Here is a 24,579-nt window from a genome sequence, read left to right as displayed (position 1 = left end):
GAGACGAGGTAAAAAAGGGAAAGAATAAAAAGAATTGGAAACTGGAATTTAGAGAACTCATAATGTGGACAAATAGAGGGAACATATGGAGAGTAAGAGATAAAAAGAAGGCGACTAAGGACATCAAAACCACAGTTAGGCAAGGAAAAAGGGAGCACACAGGACAAGGACACAAGGGGGGGAGAAAGTAAAACAAGACCCGAGTCCAACATACAGAGCAGTCTCTTTAGGGTTCTTTTTTTTAAGGAAGATAAATAATCTCACGAAGCAAGCAAAAGGAAGCAGTCACATGAAAAACAAGCCCAGCATTCTCATCCCGATTTGGTATGCTGTACATGTTTTGCCTTGTGTTTTACCCTATGCCAAAGCGCTTGATAAAAAAATAAAAATAGAAAAAGAAAAGGGGAAATAAGGAGAATTTTTTGCATCCCATCATGCCAGCCAACCATAGAGCCATAGAAGGGAAAATTAAAAGAAAACAAAGTTATCACGATGAAACCCAACGATAGAGGAATACGCTTTTGCTTTAAAAGACAAGTATGGTGTGGGAAACAGGTGGTGTGGGCGCGGGAGCAAAACGGGGGAACACTGGGAGGTAAACAGGAAACAGAATTCGAAATCTTTAATCTGTCAAATTTGCTTCTTCATCCACTACCATTGAAACGAACCGTTGGGGGGTGAGGGTTGTTGTTTGCGGTTGCGGTTAACTTTGGAAAATGTGTTTGAAGAAACGTCAAGAGACATTAAGGCACACCCGAGGTTCTCTTTGAGAGAAAGGGATCATCATAGCGGATAGGACAGAGTAAAGAGACAGGCGAGGGAGAAAAGTAAAGTTTTCAGTTCGTTTGCTGCGTTTAGATGAGATCTGGGTGTACATTGTTAGTGCTTGTCAGGAAAAGAGGCAAAGGGAGTGTTTGTTAACACATACCAGCAACGTTCATGGGCATCTCCTCAATCTGGGTGCTGTAAAATTGCTCAATCTCCCTCATCATCCGTACATCATCAGCGGTAACGAAGTTAATAGCAACACCTTTCCGGCCAAATCGACCACCACGACCAATGCGATGGATGTAATTCTCGCGGTTAGCGGGCAAGTCATAGTTGATAACCAACGAAACCTGCTGGACATCAATACCACGGGCAAGCAAGTCAGTAGCGATGAGTACACGCGATGAGCCAGAGCGGAACTCCTTCATGATAACGTCACGCTGGCTCTGCTCCATATCACCGTGCATAGCGGAGACAGTGAAGTCTCTCGCGGTCAATTTGTCAGTGAGCCAGTCGACCTTTCTCCGGGTGTTGCAGAAGATGACTGCCTGGGTAATGGTGACAGTTTCGTAAAGGTCGGAGAGAGTGTCGAGCTTCCATTCCTCCTTTTCGACGGCGATGTAGAACTGCTTGATACCTTCGAGGGTCAATTCAGCTTTCTTGACAAGGATGCGGACAGGATCGCGCATGAATTTGGTGGTGACTTCGAGGACGTCCTGGGGCATTGTGGCAGAGAGGAGGACGACTTGAGTGGATTGGGGGAGGAATTGGAAGATGTCGTAAATTTGCTCGGTGAAACCATGCTGGCGACTTGTTAACAAAATATAACACAAGTATAACAGTGATGAGTATCGAAAGATGTCAGTGTATATACTTACAGAAAGCATCTCATCAGCCTCATCCAAAACGAACATTTTCATGTGATCGGTCTTCAACACACGGCGCTGAATCATATCATGAACACGGCCGGGCGTTCCCACGACAACCTGGGGACCCTCCTGGAGGGCCTTCATATCATCACGCACGGAGATACCACCGATACAAGCGTGGCACTCGATGCTCATGAAGTCACCAATGGCAACAACGACTTTCTGGATCTGCTGGGCCAGCTCACGGGTGGGGGCAAGGATCAGTGCCTGGCAGGCCTTGAGGTTGGTGTCAACCTTCTGCAGCGCGGAGATGGAGAAGGTAGCAGTCTTGCCGGTTCCGGACTGAGCTTGGGCGATGACATCGGAGCCTGCATCGGTCGTTATTATTAGTCTGGATTCTGGAGGGCTATTTGTGGGAACCAAGTGTGTGTGTGGGGGGTAACTAAGTATAATTTTAAATTTCTACACACCCTTGATGACGGGCATGATAGCGCGCTGCTGGATGGCAGAGGGGCGCTCGAAACCGTAGGCATAGACACCGCGGAGAAGCTCAGCGCGGAGGTTCATCGCATCGAAGGAGTCAGTGATTTCATCATAGTTGGATTCGATTTGTCCTGTTGACAGTTGTTTGTTAGTGATAAGGTTTTCAACAGGACATCGGGTAACGTCTGGTTTCACTATACAAATGCATCGTCCCACCAGATGCGGACATGATGGCAAAAAAGAAAACGAAAAAGAAAACGAAAAAAGAAGAGAACTGAAAATGAAATACAACAGAGGAAATCCGTTGCTGGGACATCAGGAAGTGCAGCGAAGTCGCGGAAAAGGGCACACAATGGTAAGACGACCACGACGACAACAGTGCGGGGTGACGAGCGAACGTACCTTCAGGGATCTCTTCGAGACCCTTATCGTTGGAAGCCATGATTGCGAAGTTGTTCTTTGGAGATCACAGACCGTAGCTGTGATCGTGGTGATGAGTGAATGAGGGATGGGATGATGTAGAAGAGAAAGGAAAAAAACGAAGGGCCTAAGGATCCTTGCTTTTGTCGGTGAAAAAAAAAAAAAAAAAAAAAGGATACTAGAATCTATACTCTAGAAAAGAGGAGGGTACAGCAGGGACTAGTAGTAGCTGCTGAAAAGGGGCCGGGGGACAGAGATATACTAATGTCCTAATGGCAGATCGATGGAATAGATGGGATTTTAATACTGGTGGTTGTGTTGTTGTGTGGTTGGGATGAAGTTTAGGTTGTGGATGTAAAGAAAAGAAGAAAAAAGGAAGAAGAAAAAAAGATGGAAGGAAAAAAAAAAAAGTTGGCTGACTTTTTTGGGTTTAACTCTCTTACTTTTTTCTTTTCTTTTTATCCTTCCCTCTTCCTAATCAAAGAGTTTTCCAGCCTAGTGAGGGAGGGTGAAATGCGGGACTGAACTGAAGCCCAACCACGGAAGAGAGCGAACCCTGCGCAAATTGAATGCGGAACTGTTGAAACACGGAAGATGAAAAAATCGGGAGAGAAAAAAAAAGGAGATAACCTCTCTGGATGTCGAAATGGATAGCTATTTACATACATCCTAGGTACGAGGATGGGTATGCAAATGGCTAAATGGACTTGTTCTGATCTATCTGACTGTTATCTGCAAATCTCCACATTGCCTCTTGATTCACAGGTAGTTAGTTAACTTAAATAGCTCCTAGTTGCAAGTCAAACTTTCGAGATGTTAATTTTAATTTTGATGTCATGTTCCCTTTTTTTTTTTTTTTTTTTTTTTCTTAAGAGATCTCATGCCAAGCATCACCACTTTTGACCGAACTTCGGGCTTAAAATAGTTAGGGCTCTGTAACTTCTTATCTTCTATTCGATGTCCTTCCGAGATCATGGATCTACTCTCTCAGACAAACTAACCATCGGATACCAAATATCAAAGCTCAAAACACACAGCCATGACCACGCCTCAACCTGGCCGCCACCATCTATCATCCCAGTCTTGCAAGGCTTCAGACCTGACTCTTCAGTCGTTGCCTGTTGGGGTTGAGGGTGAACATGGACATGAACATGAGGATTTCAATATCGATAACAACGACTATGCCGATGTAATCCCGCCGCATCCTCTGGGTGTCAAACCCTCAGGCAATGCCCTGACTGTCACTCATAACATCCGCCATTCTATGGGCAACCTGGCAGTCCTTTCTGACGAACTGATCATCCTGCTGCTGGAGTGCCTGGATAGCTCCTCGTTGTTGCGTCTGGGTGCAACGTGTAAGGCACTGTATGCGTTTACGAGGGCCGAGGAGTTGTGGAAGGGGCTTTTTATTGAGTAGGTTTTTTGTTTATATATTTACATTTATTTTGAGCCGCTTGATGCCCTATCTGTCTTTAGTACATATCTCATTGTTTTCGTGGCATTTGGGGGTTTATTTTTTGCTGCTGTGCATAATACCATCTTTGATATCCTATTGAAGGATGGCCATTTTTATATACTATTACAGAAACCATGATATCGAGAGGGCTAGGAAGACGGGAGAGGAAAATTGGTTCAATTGTGTTCATACATGCTCTATACAGCAAGATAAACCATCCATGTATACATTGGCATTCCTCACCAAACCCGCAGCGTCAAACCTCTAAGTCCATATACGCTGACAAGCCCTCCCAGCAACCCCCCTAAATCCTTCACATGGCGCGGCACCTGGCACGCAACTTACCTAAACCTCCCCGCGCACCTAATCGCCTCCCCCGACTGCTCCCATCTATACTCCGACACCCTACACCGGCCCTTCTACTGCGCCCACATCTCCCTAAAACCCTACGTGACCAACATACCCACCCGTAACCAAATCCCCCGTCTGTCCAACCTCTCCCTACAATCCTTCCAAGAATCCTGGACGAATAAGCCCTTCATCCTAACCGAGCCCGTGAAGCAATGGCCCGTGTACAAAGAATGGTCAATCGAGAGACTACTAGAGCGATACGGCGACGTCATATTCCGTGCTGAAGCGGTCGATTGGTCGTTGAGGAACTACGTGGAGTACATGAGGAATAACACAGATGAGAGCCCGCTGTATCTTTTTGATCGCAGCTTCGTGGAGAAGATGGAATTACATATGTCTATGCCTCCCACCAGCACCAGCATCAGCACCAACGGCACAACAAACGCAGATGCAAATGTAAATACAACCCATGCCCAGCAACCAGCCTACACCCCCCCACCCCCTTTCACCGAAGACCTCTTCACCCATCTAGGCCCACACCGCCCAGACAACCGCTGGCTAATCATCGGCCCTCCGCGCAGCGGCAGCACCTTTCACAAAGACCCCAACGCAACCAGTGCCTGGAACGCAGTGTTGCGGGGCGCAAAGTACTGGATTATGTTCCCCAGCACCGCTGAAGCGACATCAGCTGGTAATTGCAGTAATAGCAACAATAACAGTTTGTCGCCGATGGTGCCGCCACCGCCTGGCGTGTATGTATCTGAGGATCAGAGCGAGGTGACGAGCCCGCTGAGCATTGCGGAATGGTTGATGAATTTCCATGAGGAGGCGAGGAAGGTGAGGGGCTGTGTTGAGGGGGTTTGTGGGGCTGGTGAGGTGTTGCATGTTCCATCTGGTTGGTGGCATTTGGTTGTTAATATTCCGGTTTCTAATGATGGTGGTGATGGTGGGTGTTGTATAGCTATTACGCAGAATTTCGTGCCGAGGGGAAGGCTTGCGGATGTCTTGGGATTTTTGAAAGGGAAGAGGGAGCAGGTTTCTGGGTTTAGAAAGGGGTTTGAGGATCCGTTTGGGTTATTTGTGGAGAGGTTGAGGGGGCTTGATGGATATGGGGATTTGGTGGAGGGGGCATTGAGGGAGGTGGAGAGGAGGTTGGAGGGGAAGAAGGGGAAGAGAAAGTGGGATGAGGTTGTTAGAGGGACCGGGACGAGGTGTGAGGATGGTGGTGGTGATAGCATAGGTGGTGAGGAAGGTGGAGGAGGTGGGTTTAGTTTTGGGTTTGGGGATGATGGAAGTGATGTTGATGTTCCTTGATTTGGAGAGGTTGAGATATATTCTTAGACTGATGTATATATATAGATAGATGGAAAATATCATAGAATAGAGAGGTTTCTCAAGAATGTTAAATGTAAAAGTAGGACTAGTAGTAGTGCTATAACCCCATTCATAACTGCAGACGGGGTCCGACATATAAGTTGGTTTGGGTGGTTGTCATAGATTAGATAAAAATATATTGGCACCATCATTGGCCATTCAGTCCGCGGCTGTCACTTAAGAAATGTTTGATACATATATTTAAAATTATAGTGTCGCATTCTGTGGAACTCGCACGATAAAAGAAGAGAGGTGGAAAGCAGTCGACCTGAGGAATATCCTTCTCTCAGAAGTCAGCCAACCGGCAAATCAATCAATGGCAGGAAACCGCCTTCGTCGCGGCGCCTCCAAACATCAAGTATCCCAAAAACGCTCCCGCAGTAACCGCAAGCATAACCCAGCCATTATACGTCATGAAGAGAAGCCTTCACATAACCAGTGTCAGCAAAAACGCAACTCTCAAAACCAAAATAATACGAAACACGCGAAAATGAAGAAAAAAACTCACATAATCATAAAACTATAGAAAACTTGAACGGCATAAAAGGCCGCGAGAACCAGCTTGCCCCTCCTCCTCCTGTTTGTTCGCGCTGCGAAGAGTAGTGAGCTGGATGCTTCGCCGTTATGGAGGAGGGGGGAATTGGAATTGGAATTGGAAGTGGGAAGGCCGTTATCATTGTCGTTGTTGGCCAGTGTCTCGTCATCTTCATTGTTCTCAGAAACGGTAATTTTGAACCTCTTGGATTGTATCTTTTGATGGTGGTTGGGGAGAAAGAGAAGATGGTTTAACAAGGGGTACAGTTGGAAAGGAATTAATTCCTTTCTAACCAGGATTACCCGTTACCCGTTACATCGTGATGAGAGATGGAGAGAAAGGCCGGGGGAAAAAAGACAAGGAGAAGGAAAAAAAAAAAAAAAAAAAAAAATCAAGGCATACTGGATGTATAACCCCGCGCCCCGGGGATACTCCCATCCTTCAATAACAGCCCATGTCTTGCCTCATACCTGCAAGCAAGCTCACGAACACCCTCATAACCCGCTGTCAGAAGTGCAATGGCCACGAGCGAGAGGACAAGAGAAAAAGGACCCTTTATCTGCCATTGTTTGAAGATAATACAGAGATTGTGTGAGGAGAAGGTGAAGTGCATCTATGTCATTGATAGATCCCAAAAAATAAATGGAACCTCATTACGTTAGAATTGTGTAACTAAAATGCTTGGGTTTGGTGCCTGGAGGCCTAAACGTGGGACAGATGTTGCAGAGTATATGAGTGGTAGATATATGCACATACGTTCATACTGCATTGGCTGCCCATATCCATATCTCCGTGGCCGTCCATTGTTTCGAGATGAGGTAGGTGTGTGGTTGGCAGAGCAGGGGTGTATGATATGTTGCAGTGTCAGAATGGATGGATGAGGTTTATAGAAGTTTTTGATTCTCAGCGGGAACTCAATCTCTATATATCTTCTCCCCGTTTGAAGACAGCTAGACAGCTAGAAAAACAAAGCCAGTAGCTCAATGGTTGGGGTGCTTCGGATGAGCTGTTAGTTGTATTGGTGCGGTGTCTCTTGTTTATCTTCTGGTTGTGGCTGCAGATCAGCTACACGTCAAGAGGCACTTTGAGCAGATTAGTTACCTGCAAACGGGGCAAACATGGTCGGCTTAGCTAATACCATCAACTAACGTAATCGATAAGCAAGTTGGCCACATAAGCGAGTCGGCCACTTTCCTCCCCACTGCACAACAAGAATGCCTTCAAAGTCTCAACTATAAAGAAAAACTAGCAAATTACATTATAAATTATTTTCTATACACTTAGAGCATGTATGGGCAGTATGCTCAATAATCCCACATACACTACACTGTGGTGCTGCACATTTTTGTGATTGTGACTCAGCAGCCTCAACTACCCCCTACTCTTATTCATTGACCCTTCATATGTGATCCAAGTCTTCTTCAACCCTCAAAGCACTCTCTTGAGCTACATATGTATGGCCTCTTTCTCACTTCTTCTTTTGTTTGACATTTGCAGTTCTTAACTCCCTGTTTTCAGCTGCTAGAATAGCAGCACTGTGCATTGTCATTTGAGACCTCTTGATCAGCTGACTTAGGGCATGATTGGTTGGACTGAGTGGGCTCTGCATATGATGCTTGATATATCCTTTAACTTTCTCAGCCTGCTGCTCCAATTGGTGTATATTATGTGGTGTGACCATGGCCCAGGAGGCCTGGGAGCTGTGGAAGGTCCCTGGGAGGGTGAGGATATGCATCATGATATTAAGCTGTGAGAGAACCTGCTCAGAATTATACAGAATCAGCTCAGCAGCCCTAAAGCTGCTCTTGATGTTGCTCTCAGTCAGGGCCTGCATCTGAGCTGTAGGATAGAGACTCAAAAACTCCTCCTTGTCAATATGATTGATCTCAAGCCACATCTGATTTTCCACCTGCTGTCTGTATGCAGTTTTCAGGGGTGAGAAGTAGCTAACATCCAATGGCTGAAGAAGATGGGAGGAATGTGACAGCATGTAGAGGGCAATGATTTGATTCTCAGTACAAAATTGATCAAATCCAGCTGAGGCATGACTTTGGTGCTAGTCTAGAATCAACAGTTGATATCTGCCCTTCATAAAGGGTAGAAACTCCTTGTTGAACACCTCTTTCAGCCAGTATAAGCTCAGCTGGTCAGTGGTCCAGCCATTTTCACTGACTTCAATTACTCAGTCACATGGTAGCTCTTCTGTCTTGTACCAGCAGGATTGATGTATCTTTTCTTTGAGAATAATCATTGTATGCAAGGCTCAGCCAGTTGCATTGATTTCAGCAATAACAGTCACTCATTTCTGATCTTCAGGCTGTACAAGCTTGAGATTCCCAGCTCTTTCAGATTCAGTCATCAACCTGACAGTCTCAATTATACACATCTGAAACTCAGTCTCATCAAAGTTGTAGATATCATCTTCTAGAATCTCATATTTCACAATAATGTTTTGTATGAGTCTAAATCACTCATGAATAACCTCAGAATCCTCACATAAGGCCCACTGATGATTGTACTTGCATGAGAACTTGGATTTCAGCTCATCATGACACTTGACAAAGTTTCATACTCAGCATTCACTCACTGTAGGTGAGGGATTGAATTCTCAGCTGGCAAGAAGAAGATTGACCATTTCTTGTACAGCTACAACCTGGGGAGGCTGACCTCATTCATTCATGGTCAGAATCCATTGAACAAGAGATTCTTCCTCTGTAAGACTAAGTTTTCAGTTCTTTGAGAGAGTGTTAACATGTGCTGTACAACCATGTATCTGATCACCTAGAGTGGAATATGAAACATCATACAGCTTTGCTGCAGCTCATACACTTGAAATTTGACCATTTTTAAATGCTTGAATGACTAAAAGAAGCCTTCCTTCCTGAGTAGAGGCTTTATTTCTTTGTGTGGTTGACATTTTTGATGATGAAGATGTTGTTCTGGGATGAGATGAAAAGTGGCTGACTTGCTTATGTGGCTGACTCACTTACCAATTACGTTAACTAACAGTTAACTAGTTAGTTAACTAGTTAACTAGGTTAGTTAGTTATTAGTTAATGTAATGGATCCCCTTCCCAATTCAAATCCATTCATATTCACCAAATCATTAAATATGACCACAAAATCAAAAGTTCAAGCTTCTAATCAAGAAGGAAGGCTTCTCTTAGCCATTAAGGCCTATAAAATGGATCAAATTTCATATATTACGACTGCTGCCAAAATGTACGATGTTCCACCTTACGCGATCAAATCAAGGGAGTCGAAACACATTCAAATGCTCAACTTTTTAAACAGAAAGCTGACCTCCATATGAGAAAGAATCTCTAGTCCAATGGATAATACCCATGGATGAGAGAGGTCAGCCTCCTCGAATTGAAAACGTACGAAATATGGTGGATTTACTACTTTCTACCCCGAGTTGAATCTACCGTGGGAGAAAAATGGGTTCAGAGACTAATTACACGTCATAAGGAACTAAAGACTAGATTCTCACGCAAATACAACTACGAGTGAGCTTTATGTGAAGACTAAGTCGTCCGAGAGTGAAACGGCTGGACTACGGATAAGCTGGGTATAATCTGGTTCAAGGAGATTTTTGAGAGACACACCAGGGCTCTTATGATTGGCCAGATAAACGCTATTAATTATGAATGGACGTGGCAGTCACAGCACGCCCGAATTTGATCAGTTCTGCATGGAGAAGTCTATTATATCTCTTTTACATGCCAGCTCGTTCATCTCATCTGCTGCAGCCACTAGATATGAGCTGCTTTGGACCCTTACAATGAGCAAACAGACGAAGGGTTGAGGATTGCATGAGATTAGGGATCAATCATATTGACAAGGAGGGTTTTCTAGGGCTCTATCCTTGCAAAAGAAAACAAGGAGCTGAGAGGTGCAGTTGAGAAGAAAAGGCGTAAGAAGGAGCAAGGTCGTATATTTAGAGCTCGGAATGGAGCTCTAACAGCTGAGGAAGGAATAGCTAGGGCTCAAGCAATTGATCAAACTGTACAAGGGGGGGAGAGGATTCAAAACGAGCCGCCTAGAAAGCAAGCTCCGCCACGCTGCAGCAAGTGTAATATATTTGATCATACTGCTAGAAGCTGCCAACAGACCTAAGGAATAGATCTATATAAAATTATATCAGAAATTCTAGTTTGGTGGTTGCTTAATTTCGCAATTTGACTGGGTTTGAGGTGGGAGGCTCTCCGCTCGGTGACCGATTACGTTAGTTATTTGACTGCTGACTGATAAGGACAGCACTAGTATAGATACAGTTTAACGCATTTACTAGCAGCCCAGCCAATCATCTTCCCGCATCGTTGACCTTTCGAATCACCAATTCCTTTTTAATATCATCTCCCTTACCCGGATTAGACAAGAAGACACAAACCATTGCTAGCCACGTTCACCAATTTTACTCATCTACATCTGCATAAACCCAACCGCAAAATACCCCGCGCCAACATATACTGGATATTATCCACTTCCTGCCGCCATGGCAGAAAACGTTCCGCCGACAACCACCGCCGGCCAAAATAGCACCACCGCCAACCCCGCTGGTTCGGGCCCAGAACAGATGCAGAATCGCGGGATACCATATTATGAGAAGCTGAGACGAGAACTGAGAGAGACAATACAGAAGAAACGGTTGATGGATAAGAATATGGTATGTCCAAGTCATTTTCCTTCCTGCGCTTCCAATGCTTTCCGTTCTACCTCCGCTCCTATCTCCACCCTTATTCCTTTCTCAATATCCTCTGCTCCATAGCACATGGCAATGGTACATTAGTAGAAATCTGAACAGACAACCCACAGGCCGCCCTAGAAGAATCAATCTATCGCTTTGAGCAATCCTACCTCGAAGAAACCGGTGCCGGAAACATCATAAAGGGATTCGACAATTACATAAAAGGCGCATCAGGCGTGTCCGGAATAGGGACAGGGAGCAGCCTCGGATCCGTGGCTGGCGGTGGCGCAGGTGGCTCCGGTGGTGGTGGTCCGATGACGCGAAGAAAGACAGCGGTTCAGGATTGCGATAGAGTGTTTTCGAGGAGTTCTGCGAGTTTTATGAGGGTGGGCTCTTTTCCCCCATTCTTTCCATTCTTTGATGTCTTTTTTTTTTCATATCAATTGACTGCTCTCATTTATCGTATTGTTCCAACTAGCAAGTTAACATAAAATAAATAGGACTCCCCCGCCCCCTCCAGCGCAAACACAACCCCCTCCCACGCACCCACGCCAACCTCCGCCTCCATCCCCGGCACAAACGCTAATAGAGATACTAATACACCTAATAATAATAACAATAATAATAATTCCGCCCCCAGCAGCATCAAGGGAGGAACGAGCAGTAATAAGAAGAATAAAAAGGCTGCTTCAGGCAATGCGAGCGCGAACATCAACACGAATACCAATGCCAATGCTGATGGGCAGTCTGCTGGTGGGAGGGGGAGGGAGAGGGATGATGGCGATGATGCGGAGAGTGGTGGGAATAAGCAGCCTGTTAAGAGGTTGAAGATTACGTATGGGCGGGATTGATTTGATGAGGTGTTTGGTTGGAGTTGGGTTGGGTTGAGATTTATGTCGTATTTTTTGTAGGTTGATTTTCAGTTTCCTGTTATGGGAGTTTTTTGGTAGGGCTGGGGCGGGGACTGGGAAAGCGGGCGTTGGACTCGGAATTCGATTTTGGAATGTTTTGCATGAGATTGGATCTTTATTTGCAGGGAATAAATGAAGAACGAGGGGAGAATTGCTAAATGAGATGGGATTGATACATCTGTTTATTTGTGAGATGCGTGCTTACTTGCACGTCCGTTTTCAGTGTCATTTCTTAGGCGGCGAGGAGTTTCTATGGTGCCATTTATGAAGATGTATAGATATGACATAGCATTCTGTTGTTCCTTTCATCCACGTTTTTGTTCTCTTGTGATAACGATAACAATATTTAGTTAGCGATCTAGTTCTTGTGCTGATTGTGGAGACGTGTTGTTGTCTGGATGTTGCATGTCAAGCTCCCATCTTAATACTGCATCAGTCACTGCCCTGCGTTAATAACATTTAACTTTATGCCTTTATTTCTCACTAGGCTGCCACTGGCGGAAAAGGTAGGTGTGCGGTAGTTAACGAAGCCAAAATGAGTAGAAAAGCCATAAATCACTTTAAAAATCCGTGTAATCGCGCCCTTCCCAGCAATAATAATAACTAATTACTCCATACGAAAAGCAACACACATCATCCTCCTTTATCAACCCATCACTATTACCACCCCACTCATTCCTTTCCATTCCCCACCGCGACTCACTCACGTCTCTCCTAAAGCTGCAACCGATACGTCGCAACCTCAAACGCCCTCAGCTCAATATCCACCTGCACCTCCTCCCTAGCCCCAAGTCTGTTCCCATCACCCCCTTGCCTAATCTTCATCTCCTCTAAATCATCCTCAAGCAAATTGCACTTCCACACCTTCTTAACTGGCAAATTCGTAACAATTGCCCCACGGCTCTTGCCCCCCAACGCCTCAAAGATACGAAGCACAACGCTCTTCCCAGCACGCACTTTAAACTCACCAAGAGAGACATCTTCATCATCTTCTCCGCGCTTGAACACGTCGAGGATCAGGGAGTCAGAGCCCTTAAGCGATATAGCTTTGAAGATATGCACGTTTTCTTTACCGGTGGCCAGCTGGGAGACTATAGGGTTGTTGAAATTGTATCCTGCACGAATAGTACGGGCGTCTAGGGGACCTGAATGGGGCATGATTGCGTAGCGGAAGTGGTGCCGGCCCATGTCTGCATTGGCGTCGGGAGCCTTGGGAGCGCGCAGGAGGGAGAGGCGCATAAGATTGCCGCAGGTTGCGAAGCCGTATTTGGAGTCGTTGAGGATTGAGACGCCGTAGTTGGATTCGGAGAGGTCGGCCCATTTGTGGCAGCAGACTTCGAATTTGGCCATGTCCCAACTGAAGGAGGCGTATTAGTAAATGGTTTGAAATGATTTTATAGATGGGGGAAAGATGATGGTGCATACCTGGTGTTGTAGTGCGTTGGTCGTCTGGTTATCCCGTATTGGGATTCATAGGACGCCTCAGTGTTCCAAATATCAACGGGGAATTCGACCTTGAGGAATTTCATGGATTCCTGCCACTCGACCTCGCTGGAAATCTCTACATAGGGAAGCGTATCACTGTCTGTGACAGCGGCTAAACTGATGGTTGTTTTTACCCAACTCTTATCGCTGATTTTGGTTTCCGTCACAACAGAGACACGCTGCGGAGTACATTCCAAAATTGAAGTTGTACCGGACGTCAATTCCTTCCGGGAATCAAGATGATAGACTTCAACGTCCCAGGCTTGCCAGTAAATAGGCTTGTCGTCGAAGATCACCAGCTGGTTAGCCTTGTTACCTTTTGGGATAATTTCCCTTTTCTCCTTTAGATCAACAAGCGAGGTAATTAAACCATTCGAAACTTCGATTGACAGTTTGGGATTAGAAATTCGGTAGGTTCCTGGTTTGGTTTCCACCAGAGAAACAGAGTTTTCATGTGTGGAAGTAAGAGGCTGAATGTTAACTACTCCCATGTGTCCTTGTGCGAGGGCATATCTTGGTGGCGCCGAGGAGTTCGGAAAATCATTAATTCTGATGATCTCCGAGCGATGCCAGGGAAGGGTATTGATGGCTACCAGTCCATGCTCGATGCAACTGCCCTGAGTGCCAAATCCAAGAGCTTGCAATGCCTCTTCTCTTCTTTTCGATGCGGTTTCGAATATTTGGGCATATACTTTGTCAGAATCATCATAACACATCTCAATCGAGCTTCCCGGAAGGCAGTCATGGAATTGGCAAAGTAGAACACCTTCCCACATATTATCGATATCCTTCTTGGGATATTTGTAGTTAGAGTCTTTAAGACTGGCCAGCGTCGCAAGCAACTCCAAGTCACGTAGCACAAACTCGGACTTCCTGTTGTTAATTTTATTTTTGGCCTGCGTTGTGTAAGTTCCCCGGTGAAGCTCAAAATATAGCTCACCATACCAGGTGACGAATTCAGTTCCTTTCGCAGCCTTGGCTTCAAGTTGCTCAAAGAAATCATCAACACTGGAACCCATTGTAACACGGGGGAGAAGTTCACCCTTATCACTCATGCCACGGAGTCTGCGCAGCTTCTCGAGATGCTCAAATGTTGGACCACCGCCACCATCTCCTTTCCCAAAGACAAGAAGTGAGGTGTTATCTTGATCCATCGACTTGTGCTGAGTAACACTCCGACGGACGTCTCCAAAGTGGGCATCAGCTGTATATGTTTCCGATGGAGCCATATGGCAGAGTACTTGACTGCCATCCAAAGCAACCCAATTAAAAGTTGTGTGCGGGAAGTTGTTGATATTGTTCCAGCTGAGTTTCTGAGTGAAAAAGCGGCTCATCCCAGCCAATCGACAGAGCTGAGGGATTTGTGATGAGTACCCGAAAGTATCTGGCAGCCAAAAGGTGGTACATCGTTCGCCAAAATGGCTCTCGAAAAATCGTTGGCCATAGATGAACTGACGAACCAAGGACTCTCCACTTGGCATATTGGTATCGTGCTCTACCCAGCTTCCGCCAATGGGCGTGAAGCTCCCCTTTTTAACCCATGATTTGACACGATCAAATACATATGGGTAGTCTTGTTCAAGCCATTTGAACTGTTGAGCTTGAGAGCAGACAAAACGGTGTTCGGGGTAGCGATCCATCAAGTTGCATTGGTTGGACCAGGATCTAGCCACCTTCCGTCGTGTCTCTTCCCAAGGCCAGAGCCAGCAAGTGTCAATGTGGCAATGGCCAATGGCGTAAACGATCGGCTGCTTATCAGTTTTATAGACTGCATCAGAATCGACCTTGTCACCGAGGTATTGCTGTGCAATTTTGCGACCCTTGATAATAGATTCTTGGCTGCCTTCGCCTGCGATAAACGCATCAATAATGGCATTTGCGACCTGCTGTGCCTCGTGAGAGTGCCAGGAATCTGATGGGAATTCACGGGCAGCATCTTCAGAAGTGATTTAGTTACCTGTTCACTGGTTTCTACAAAAAAGAGGATTATACACACCTCCAATCATCCAGAAATCATAATAAAGCGCCCTGGCCTGCAGGTTAACGGCGGTAATCCTTGCCATTTTAAGTTGGTAGAATTTGTTTGGAGTCGGAGGTTGAATGGAATCTCCACCAGGAGCATTGCCAAACATGCCGTTGCAGGCCATCTCAATGTAGAAGATATGCTCCTTTCCGTCTCGGAAACTATCAGGCAAAATCCACTCAACTCTGTCCCCGCCACCAGTTAAACCTTGCAACGGTTTTCCATCCGCCGTCCACACCATGCCCTCGTTGTTCGCATCCCAGTGGAACTCAAGCCGTTCCTTTTTAAGCATATCCTGTGGAACTGTGAGCTGGATCTTGAACCAGTGCGTTGACCAGCTGGGGCCAAAGGATTCTCCGATCTTAGTTGGTTTGAATTCATTGGAGATGGCCTCTTTGAAGCTGGGCCTGGTAAGGTTTGGGGGGGAATATACGGAGAGCTTGACGTGCTGCTCATCGTCGTTTGTGGCCTCATAGTATTTCCTATAAGCCAATAAATAACAGAAAGTGTCAACCAATTGCATTTAAGAGCTTCGAAGGAGGGGGAGTTGGATGAGTCGTACGCAACGAGGTTGTGACCTGAAAATTGACCTCCGTCAGTGAACTGACGGAGACGGTCTTTGTAGATACTCCTGATCTGCTGCCCAACAGGACGATGGACCAGAGCAGGATAGGTGGTAGTAGGTGGAAGCTTGCTGTTTCCGCCCATTGCTGGTTGTCTTGCTGGTTGTCTTGTTGCTCGAGTTGTTTGTTGACTGGCACTGATTGATTGATTAGAAACGAGCGTTTGAGCAGAGAGATAGCTTACACTGATATCTGTGCACCAGGAAACATTGAGATATAATGACAATGTATGTTAGGGAATTGAGCAGCATCAACGCTCAGGTCGAAGAAGGTAGCGCTTCAATATAGAAGAAGCTTGGGCGGTGGAGCTTGGGATGTGGTTGGGGTAAGGGAAGTTGGAAATTGCGGGGTCAAGCCTGGGCTGGCATACCTAGGTTTATCCATGGATGACAAAGCTCAGAGCACATGCCGCCGGATAGCTACTGCGTAATCGCTCATAGTTTTGCTGAAGTTTATGCAAGCTGGGAGGGTGCCCGTGACTGGTATCGTGTATTCCGTGGTAATATTGGTGGTGATCGTTATTCTAATATTGGCAAACAGCGTTGCATCGTTCCACTGGCAACATAAACATTATGACCATTATCGATAACAGCAGAGCGGGGTTTCCGCCACCAACAAAGATCCCCAAACCATGTACCCTACCTATTCTTCACAGGGAATGCAGAAATGCAATTACAGTTTACCCTGTAAAACATTGCATATAAAATACTGCATACTAATAGACTCGCTCTTACTTTTCAATGCTCCAAAGTAATCCTCTTCAGCGTTGATTCACCTAAGACAAGAAACAAGTCCTGACAACCATCCGGGCAAACATCAGTGTTTCTTAACCACCTTGATATATATTGAGGATATTTTCCAAATCAAACCTTGGAATATACCCTTGTAATTGAATGTTCTTCATAGGATAATTCGAAGGGCTTGTGAGTGTGATACATCCGCATGGTCCTCAGGTTTTGATATCTTATGACTGACATGAACTGCAGTGTAACGCCCATGAAAGCTAATCATGTCTATCGATGCAAACATCACATAAGATTTCCACATACAAAACATAGGGAGTGGAATATAGGGCTCTCCGTTTGCTCAGCCGTACTCAAATCACCTGCCGGCCTGCTTGGTAGTTGGGTTGGTAATCACCTATGGATCCAGGCCAGGCTTTCATACTATCGGATATATAACTATTTTTTTTGTTCGACTTTTCCCCCCAAAGCCTATGTCAGCTGTGGTCTCCATACAGATGCAAAAATTTCATAGGTGGAAAATAGGGCAGGCTTGCTAGTCACTGAGCGAGTGGCCATCAGCGAACCCGGGCTTTCATATGTTTTTCCGACTCCTTTTTTTTTTAAGCCATGCTTTTTTGACTACGATCTTTTTATCTGCAGCGAAATGATCAGCGAACTAGCGAAGGCGGAGAGATATCTCCACTTGCCATCCCTTCGCAGCCTTTCCCATGATGGCGGACAGCACAAAATAGGCCCGGGCGTCAAATCTGGGTCGAGTGGATTCCTAGCATTGGGGAGTTTCTCTGGGGTACTTCCTGTTGGTCTCTGCCGCGATGCTTTGAACTGGACTTGGCCGTACCTGGGTTACAAGAGATAGAAATGCCAGGGTGTTGTCCCCTTCCATCCGGAAAACTAACACGATAACTATCGGGATCCGCGGCCCCCGATAGGATCATTAACAATCTAAAATCATGAATATGGCGCATGAGAATGCAACTTGCCCACATCTGAATAAGTTACTCTTTGAGTTTGAGATGCAGCGTCGCAAGAGAAGTATTGGAAACGACCGGGTCTTAAATACGACCCGATGGGGCTTTGATGAGATACGGTGAGATATAGATAGAGTTATGATAGACGTTACTACGTTTTAGTTAACTGTATTTCAGGGCTTCCATTTTTGCATGTTGTTACAAAGAGCTTTATCGCATTGGAGCAAAATTAACCCCTTGAGCTGATGCAGGGTCATCATTTGCCAAGCCACGTAACTAACTACCTAGTTAACTAACTAATCAGGGCTAGAGTGATGACGCCGACGAAAACAATTATCCGCATTGAACAAAATAACTGACTTTCAATCTGTCGTCGTGCGGCTGTGCCTGTCTGTCTCTCTTCCTCAGGTCATAATTTGAGCTTTCGGAGGAGGCAGGACCACTATCCTTCTGACAAGATACCCGAGGGTTTTGTATTATATGGTCGAGCACGCAGTTAGGCATACATAAGAATCTCCCAGCAGGTAGTTAGTTGATCTTCAAAAACCAATTTACCGTCCGGGAAGGATGCCTTGATATCAAATCCAACATGCACGGAACTTCTATATCAAGCCCGCGCTATTCTGCCTTGCCGGGGAAGACAAGCGGGACTGAACTTTGGGATCTTTCTCGGTCGGCCTCCTACGAGGAAGAAGAAGAAGAAGAAGAAGAAGAAGAAGAAGAAGAAGAAGAAGAAGAAGAAGAAGAAGAAGAAGAAGAAGAAGAAGATGATGATGATGATGATGATGAAGATGATGATGATGATGATGAAGATGGAGATGAAAACAACTTTGAGATCCAGTCAGATGGAGCAGACGCACTGGATGGCAATACCATAGTGCCCGAAGGAGGGGACGTCCAAGAAGACAAATTTTCCCCTTTCCAGGACATGCATCATGACCAGAACCCTATATTTACATTCCGGGCATTACTCGTTGGATGTCTGTGCGGAGCACTGGTCAACGCTTCTAATATATATCTTGGTCTGAAAGCTGGCTGGACGACCTCCGCCAACATTTTCGGAGTGAGTAGTTTCTGTCTTTATAATGACAGATGACAAGCGCGCATGCCAATAGTTAAGGTCATATATCTAGTCAATTGTGGGATTTGCTGTCCTTCGATCCTGGACGAAGTACACTGGCGACAGCAACTTTGGCCCCCATGAGAACAATATCGTCCAAACCGCTGCCACGGCGGCCGGAGGTTTGTCGAATGTCTTTGTATCAGCCATCCCTGCGCTATATCAGCTGGAGCTCCTCTCTGTCCCAGCGAAAGATTTCTTTCGAATTGTAACATTGACTGCCGTAGGAGGCTATTTTGGCCTTTTGTCTGTTGCGCCACGTATGTGTCATCTTTTCTTCCATGCCCCTTTTCCCATGAAGTTTAACAATACCATGTCCTCTCCAGTGAGGAACTTCTTCTTGGTCCAGGTTGCCCGAGAACTTAATCTCATTTTCCCATCGTCCTCTGCTACTGCTATCACTATCCGTAGTATGCATCAAGCTGCCAGTGGGGCATCAATGGCACGGCAGAAACTTGCTGCTCTGCTCTATGCGTTTGTTTTTGCCGTGTTTTTACGTGTTGCGTCCCAATATGCCATTGGCATTCTCTGGGTAAGATCTACCTCCCGCGAAGTTTAGAAGTTAAGCTTCCTCTCTCTGAACCTTTTGGCTTACTCCCTTGAATTTGCAGGACTGGCATGTATTTACCTGGCTGGTTGACAGTGGCTTTTTTGTTGAATTGGCCATGTCAATGGAAAGCTGGGGCTGGTTTGTTGAATGGACGCCAGCTTTCATCGGGTCTGGGATGCTTGTGGGAATCAATGTTGCAATCTCTTTTGCTGCAGGGTCTGTTATTGCATGGTAGGTTAGCAACCTCAACTGGATCGTCTGTATCGTTGGCTAATCAGTAGACAGGGGTATCATCGGGCCATATTTGGTAAGTCATGAAATGGCCTTTGGAGAGCCTGCATCCACAAACCCCAATTGGTCAAACTTAATGTCATACTCGTCTCTGTCGAAGAACTTCGCAACCGCATCTAGCCCAAGTCCTCGATACTGGCTTCTATGGCCAGGTGTGATTACTATGGCAGCAGTGGCACTTATCGGTGTGTATAAACAAGATAATATATAAATGTGTTACTACAGTATGGTGGGCTAATTAGAAGCAGAACTTGCATGTCAATGGCGAGTGTTTTGGATTGTTTCTCGAGACTTTACTAAAGCAATTAGCTGCAAGGTGCTGAGCTTGCGACAGAGCAACCATCTCTATACTCCTTTAACAGAAAAGGACGAGGGCGATGGTGTCAACTCGAAAGACAGTATTAGACTCTGGATGTGGCTACCTGGTCTGGTTGTAATTATCATTGTGGCGTGTCCCGCCCTAAAGTTTCAGTTTGGCATGGGGGTTTCAGAATCGCTGTTGGCTCTCCTGTTGGTATTTGTACTGTCCCTTATGGCTATCCAAGCGACTGGAGCAACCGGTGGGTTCCATTCCAGTTCTTAATGGCATGGAATAGGGTGACTCTGACAAGCAAAACTATGCAGACACTACACCACTTAGTGTCCTTTCCAAAGTATCTCAAGTTACTTTGAGCAGCACAACTGGGCATCACACCATTCAAAACTCCCAGCGCCTGAATCTTCTAGGCGGCGCTCTAACAAATATCGGTGCAAACCAAGCTTGTGGTATGCATATACCCCTATATAGAATAACTTGGTTCCTCTTTCAGCTCTGCTCAAAAACTCACGTTGTCTGCAGATCTCATGGGCGATTTCCGAGTTGGATACCTCTTGGGCACATCTTCTCGGCTTCAATACACAACGCAGTTAATAGGAACTCTCTTTGCCACTTTTTTCGCACCATCCATATTCCTCATGTTCGCAACCGCCTACCCGTGCATCCTATCCGCCGAAAACAACCTCTCGGATTCCAACAGCAACAGCAACAACAACAACAACAACACCGCCGCTGCCTCAAACACCTGTGAATTTGCATCTCCATCCATCGCCGCCTGGCGTGCCGTAGCTGTGGCTGCCACCGAACCTATTCTACCCATTCCATACTCCTCTCTCGTATTTTCCCTCATAATGGCCGTAATCGGTGTTCTGATGGTCATCCTCCGACACAACGTGTGGGTAGGGAGATGGGAGTGGATGCGTGCGTACCATCCTAACATTATGATCTTAGCAATGGCTTTTACGCTGCCGTCGCTACAGTATGGGATTGCAATGTTTATTGGCGCACTGGTGGCGGCCGCTTGGACATGGAGGTCTCCGTCGGGTTTTGAGGCGTTTGGATATGCGGTTGCAGCAGGGTTTATGGCTGGGGAGGGGATTGGAGGGACCATTAATGCGATGCTTTCTGTGTTGGGATTTGGAGGGGAGAGGTTGGGAACAAGGGTTGGATGTCCTGCTGGGAGATGTTGATGTATTTTGTTACATTTTGGGTTGAGAGTAGGTGCCTGATGCAAGAGGGGAGAATCCGTTTATGTGCTTTGACTGATTATGATACCTAGGGCCCTGGTTTTACGATTCCATTAATAGATGATTCACTTTCCAAGTTGGGAATGATGTAGTATGAATCTATAGATACATGTTATTGACATAGTGGGTACGGAAGAAAGAATATCAAGATATCATTAGGTTCTGATTTTCCATTAATTAACCAGTGTCATGTTTTCATCTGAATGCGAAGCAAGGTAGAAGTTTCTCAATATACCAGTGCTGACTTCATATCATCTACTTAACCAACTGCATCAACATCTACATCTCCGCCAATATCATGCTCCGGTATCCCGACAGCTAGTCCCTCAACTTCCCCTTCTTTAAATACCGGTCCTATTTCACGAGCACATTAGGTTAGTTGATTCTAATAAAAACAAGCAACAGAAAATAAAAATCCAAATGGTTCCACTTCAGATAGAAGCAACTCAAGGAGATGAAATCACAAACCTAGAACAGGATTTACTATGTAGCCCGGCTTTGTCATATTAATTGACCTGGAGCTCGACCATTGCGTGATTCTGCTCCAGTCTGCGCACTGATGGGTTGTGGCCGTGGCACTCGGTTTCAAGGAATCCCGTTTCCAGTTGTATGTAATGATGCCCACATCGCCATGGCACATTGCCGATTTGCGAAGATAGTTTAAGCAGTGGTCTAGAATTGAAACGGTCCACATTGCCCAGTTAGCTGTTTCGGACCTCTTTGCTTTTAAAAATAAGTACGGTATACAAACGGGAATGCAGCTTCATAATTGCTTCTTCGTGTGCGGTGGCTCCCTTAAAATAGTGATCTTTATGGACAAATTTGTGTAGCCATCGCTGAGACTCTTGCGTCAGGAAGCTCTTCTTTACATTTGACACATTTAGATGAAAGCGCAGAAAAGAGCCGATGTCTTACCACACAATGCAGTTCGTGAAAGACATTTAGTGTGCCTGCATATCCGGAACCGTCAGGCAATGCAACAGCATTTTTGAGGCGTCCCACTGCTTGCAGATCATCTTCTGATAGGCGAACATTCATAACTTGGAGGGTGATATGCTTCATCAGTTATGAAGTTCCATGTGTCGATAGACTAAGAGCACGCACTATCAAAGATATCTTTCCAGGCTTTTTCAAGCGCAGGCCTTGGTTCACCCACGTAATCTCCTTGAGCACCGTCGTCATGTTTCCATTCAACAACGTTCCATTTCAACGCTTCGTTTGCAGGAGCTGTATTGAGATTAGCTGATTGCACTGGGGCAGGTATCCACATTGAGGAACAAGAACATTAGCATTCAGGGACTTCTAACAGTAAATTAAGCTGCTTTGCAGCTTTTTTTCCAGTTTTCGATTGTTCTCAAATACAATTGCGCTGAAAGCGAAGAGAAATAAAAAAGCTATGCCTGTCACAAGGACGATTTTGATATGTTCCCGCCAAAACGGTAGCTTTTTTTCATGATAGAGAGCCGATGATTTTTCCAGCAGTGTATCTGTTGTGCCTGCACTCTCCGAGGAAGAAGGTAAAGAAGAATCGTCGTATGTAGGCCTCTGTTTTCCCAAATCCATTTTCAGGTGGAAAATGATCTCCTGCTAGAGTGGGACATTTGATCAAAACAGCAATAAGACAGATGGATGGAAGAGAAAGGGAAGGACAATCTGGATGAGATTTTGGATAGTAAGTTAACAAGTGATTATCTTGGAGGATTCAGATTCGATTCCTGCCTACTAACAATGCACTACCACCAGTTCTTCCTCCATGTCGAATCTTGCAAGGGGATGACAGGAAGACCATTCACAGAGTAATTACGTTTGACATTGCCTTCTATTCTTGCTGATGCGGTTGACCACATTGGCCATCTACTGCAGTTAGAGTTGGCTAGTCAATCATGGTAATGTCAATAACTGTCATTCAGGGAATCCTCAGTGAAGACAACAGCTATGCGGACACACCATGACAACCAGGCAAGTCATCAACGATTATGCGCGGTCATTAGAGGAGTGTCATCGGCTCATGACCGCATAATTCAGCTGAAGAACTCGTCAAGCACTGTATCATAGGTTCTGAACATTGCATCACGACGGTGACATACAGAATATGATATGACAATAGTTAGCGTTATGTTGACTCACACACAAGACGGATATCAAACAATTATTCCATATAAATAATTCGTATTTTGGTCTCCGAATTCAAATCATATGTGTCGATCCGCCCACACCCCGTAAGCCCAAAGTTCACCGAAGATTGAAAATTTCTGTCCCAGAGAAACTAAGAAGCGAAAACCCACCAAAATGCAGCTCCAGAATCTATTGACACTTATTTCTCTCTTTGCGACCTTAGTCGCAGGAGCACCGGCTTCACCAGGTTAGATCTCTATCATCATGGCTATTGGAGGGCCCCCCCCCCCAGAGAAATAACACCTTCGGCAATAGATACTCGTTCGGAAGCTAACATACCGGTTCTGTCAATGGTAGCCAAACGTTCTGATGCCGATGCGGCCACTAAATACGTAGTCGACAAGCGTTCTGACGCAGATGCGGCCACTAAATACGTCGTCGACAAGCGTTCTGACGCAGATGCGGCCACTAAATATGTCGTCGACAAGCGATCTGACGCAGATGCGGCCACTAAATACATCGTCGACAAGCGTTCTGACGCTGATGCTGCAACTAAATATGTAATTGACAAGCGATCCGACGCAGATGCGGCCACTAAATACGTCGTCGACAAGCGTTCTGATGCTGATGCGGCCACTAAATACGTCGTCGACAAGCGTTCTGACGCAGATGCGGCCACTAAATACGTCGTCGACAAGCGTTCTGACGCAGATGCGGCCACTAAATACGTCGTCGACAAGCGTTCCGGCGCTGTGACTCGTTATGTCGTTGACTAAGTGAGTAAAATATAAAATGCGTAACAGTCTCCACAGGTCTAATTCTTAAAAAGATTCCTGACAATCGTCAATCATTTGCTTCCCCGTTGCCGTCTCTTCACGAAGGATGCAGGTTCTCTTGCATATTCCGAAGGGGAAGGGGGTTTTTGGCGAAAGGGTCCAGGACGCCCCATATGAGTATAATGAGCCGCCTGCACCTTTACATGTAAATGGGATTTCCATTTGCTTCTGGCTTTTTTCAATGTGTATTGCGAGAAGGAGGATTGTGGAAGACTAGTTATTCTGCTTGTCGAAGTTTTATTCGGGAGAGAAGGGCGGGAGTTCAACGTCATTCTTTTATCATCAACTTCCATCCAATTCCCTATTTGAGTAGCCGTCTTCAATTTCCGTGGATATACAGTAGCAATGAAGCATTTGGAATCTATAAACTGTAAAATGCTCCGCATTGTCTCATGCTGTCTT

At 45.6% G+C, this 24,579-nt stretch overlaps 7 protein-coding genes across 7 annotated transcripts; 4 read left to right on the top strand and 3 right to left on the bottom strand.

Annotated features, from left to right (window-relative positions):
* Window positions 1–917: 917 nt before the first annotated feature.
* PAAG_00689 (ATP-dependent RNA helicase eIF4A) lies at window positions 918–2,562 on the bottom strand (the record flags this gene model as incomplete). The annotated part of the gene is made up of 4 exons (XM_002796784.2): window positions 918–1,571; window positions 1,647–2,005; window positions 2,108–2,251; window positions 2,523–2,562. 4 exons carry the CDS (start codon window positions 2,560–2,562, stop codon window positions 918–920), a joined length of 1,197 nt encoding a protein of 398 aa, XP_002796830.2.
* Window positions 2,563–3,579: 1,017 nt separating this feature from the next.
* PAAG_00688 (hypothetical protein) lies at window positions 3,580–5,661 on the top strand (the record flags this gene model as incomplete). Its single annotated transcript, XM_002796783.2, has 2 exons — window positions 3,580–3,953; window positions 4,293–5,661. 2 exons carry the CDS (start codon window positions 3,580–3,582, stop codon window positions 5,659–5,661), a joined length of 1,743 nt encoding a protein of 580 aa, XP_002796829.1.
* Window positions 5,662–10,754: 5,093 nt separating this feature from the next.
* Window positions 10,755–11,797, top strand: PAAG_00686 (hypothetical protein; the record flags this gene model as incomplete). The annotated part of the gene is made up of 3 exons (XM_002796781.2): window positions 10,755–10,925; window positions 11,075–11,332; window positions 11,447–11,797. The coding sequence occupies 3 exons, from the start codon at window positions 10,755–10,757 to the stop codon at window positions 11,795–11,797; spliced, it is 780 nt and encodes a 259-aa protein (XP_002796827.1).
* A 774-nt stretch (window positions 11,798–12,571) lies between these two features.
* PAAG_00685 (alpha-mannosidase) lies at window positions 12,572–16,073 on the bottom strand (the record flags this gene model as incomplete). Its single annotated transcript, XM_002796780.2, has 4 exons — window positions 12,572–13,214; window positions 13,283–15,278; window positions 15,339–15,847; window positions 15,928–16,073. 4 exons carry the CDS (start codon window positions 16,071–16,073, stop codon window positions 12,572–12,574), a joined length of 3,294 nt encoding a protein of 1,097 aa, XP_002796826.1.
* Window positions 16,074–18,291: 2,218 nt separating this feature from the next.
* Window positions 18,292–21,169, top strand: PAAG_00684 (hypothetical protein; the record flags this gene model as incomplete). Its single annotated transcript, XM_015844110.1, has 8 exons — window positions 18,292–18,765; window positions 18,836–19,082; window positions 19,149–19,354; window positions 19,434–19,603; window positions 19,658–19,848; window positions 19,909–20,223; window positions 20,288–20,428; window positions 20,502–21,169. 8 exons carry the CDS (start codon window positions 18,292–18,294, stop codon window positions 21,167–21,169), a joined length of 2,412 nt encoding a protein of 803 aa, XP_015700891.1.
* A 316-nt stretch (window positions 21,170–21,485) lies between these two features.
* On the bottom strand, window positions 21,486–22,789 carry PAAG_00683 (hypothetical protein; the record flags this gene model as incomplete). Its single annotated transcript, XM_015844109.1, has 6 exons — window positions 21,486–21,580; window positions 21,695–21,898; window positions 21,978–22,062; window positions 22,142–22,266; window positions 22,331–22,453; window positions 22,534–22,789. 6 exons carry the CDS (start codon window positions 22,787–22,789, stop codon window positions 21,486–21,488), a joined length of 888 nt encoding a protein of 295 aa, XP_015700890.1.
* A 726-nt stretch (window positions 22,790–23,515) lies between these two features.
* PAAG_00682 (hypothetical protein) lies at window positions 23,516–24,117 on the top strand (the record flags this gene model as incomplete). The annotated part of the gene is made up of 2 exons (XM_015844108.1): window positions 23,516–23,588; window positions 23,657–24,117. 2 exons carry the CDS (start codon window positions 23,516–23,518, stop codon window positions 24,115–24,117), a joined length of 534 nt encoding a protein of 177 aa, XP_015700889.1.
* Window positions 24,118–24,579: the final 462 nt, after the last annotated feature.

This window comes from Paracoccidioides lutzii, assembly GCF_000150705.2.
Source record: "Paracoccidioides lutzii Pb01 unplaced genomic scaffold supercont2.2, whole genome shotgun sequence".
Classification (NCBI taxonomy): domain Eukaryota; kingdom Fungi; phylum Ascomycota; class Eurotiomycetes; order Onygenales; family Ajellomycetaceae; genus Paracoccidioides; species Paracoccidioides lutzii.
The sequence above is the reverse complement of the archived record's forward strand: the minus strand, read 5'-3'. Positions and strand labels throughout refer to the sequence as shown.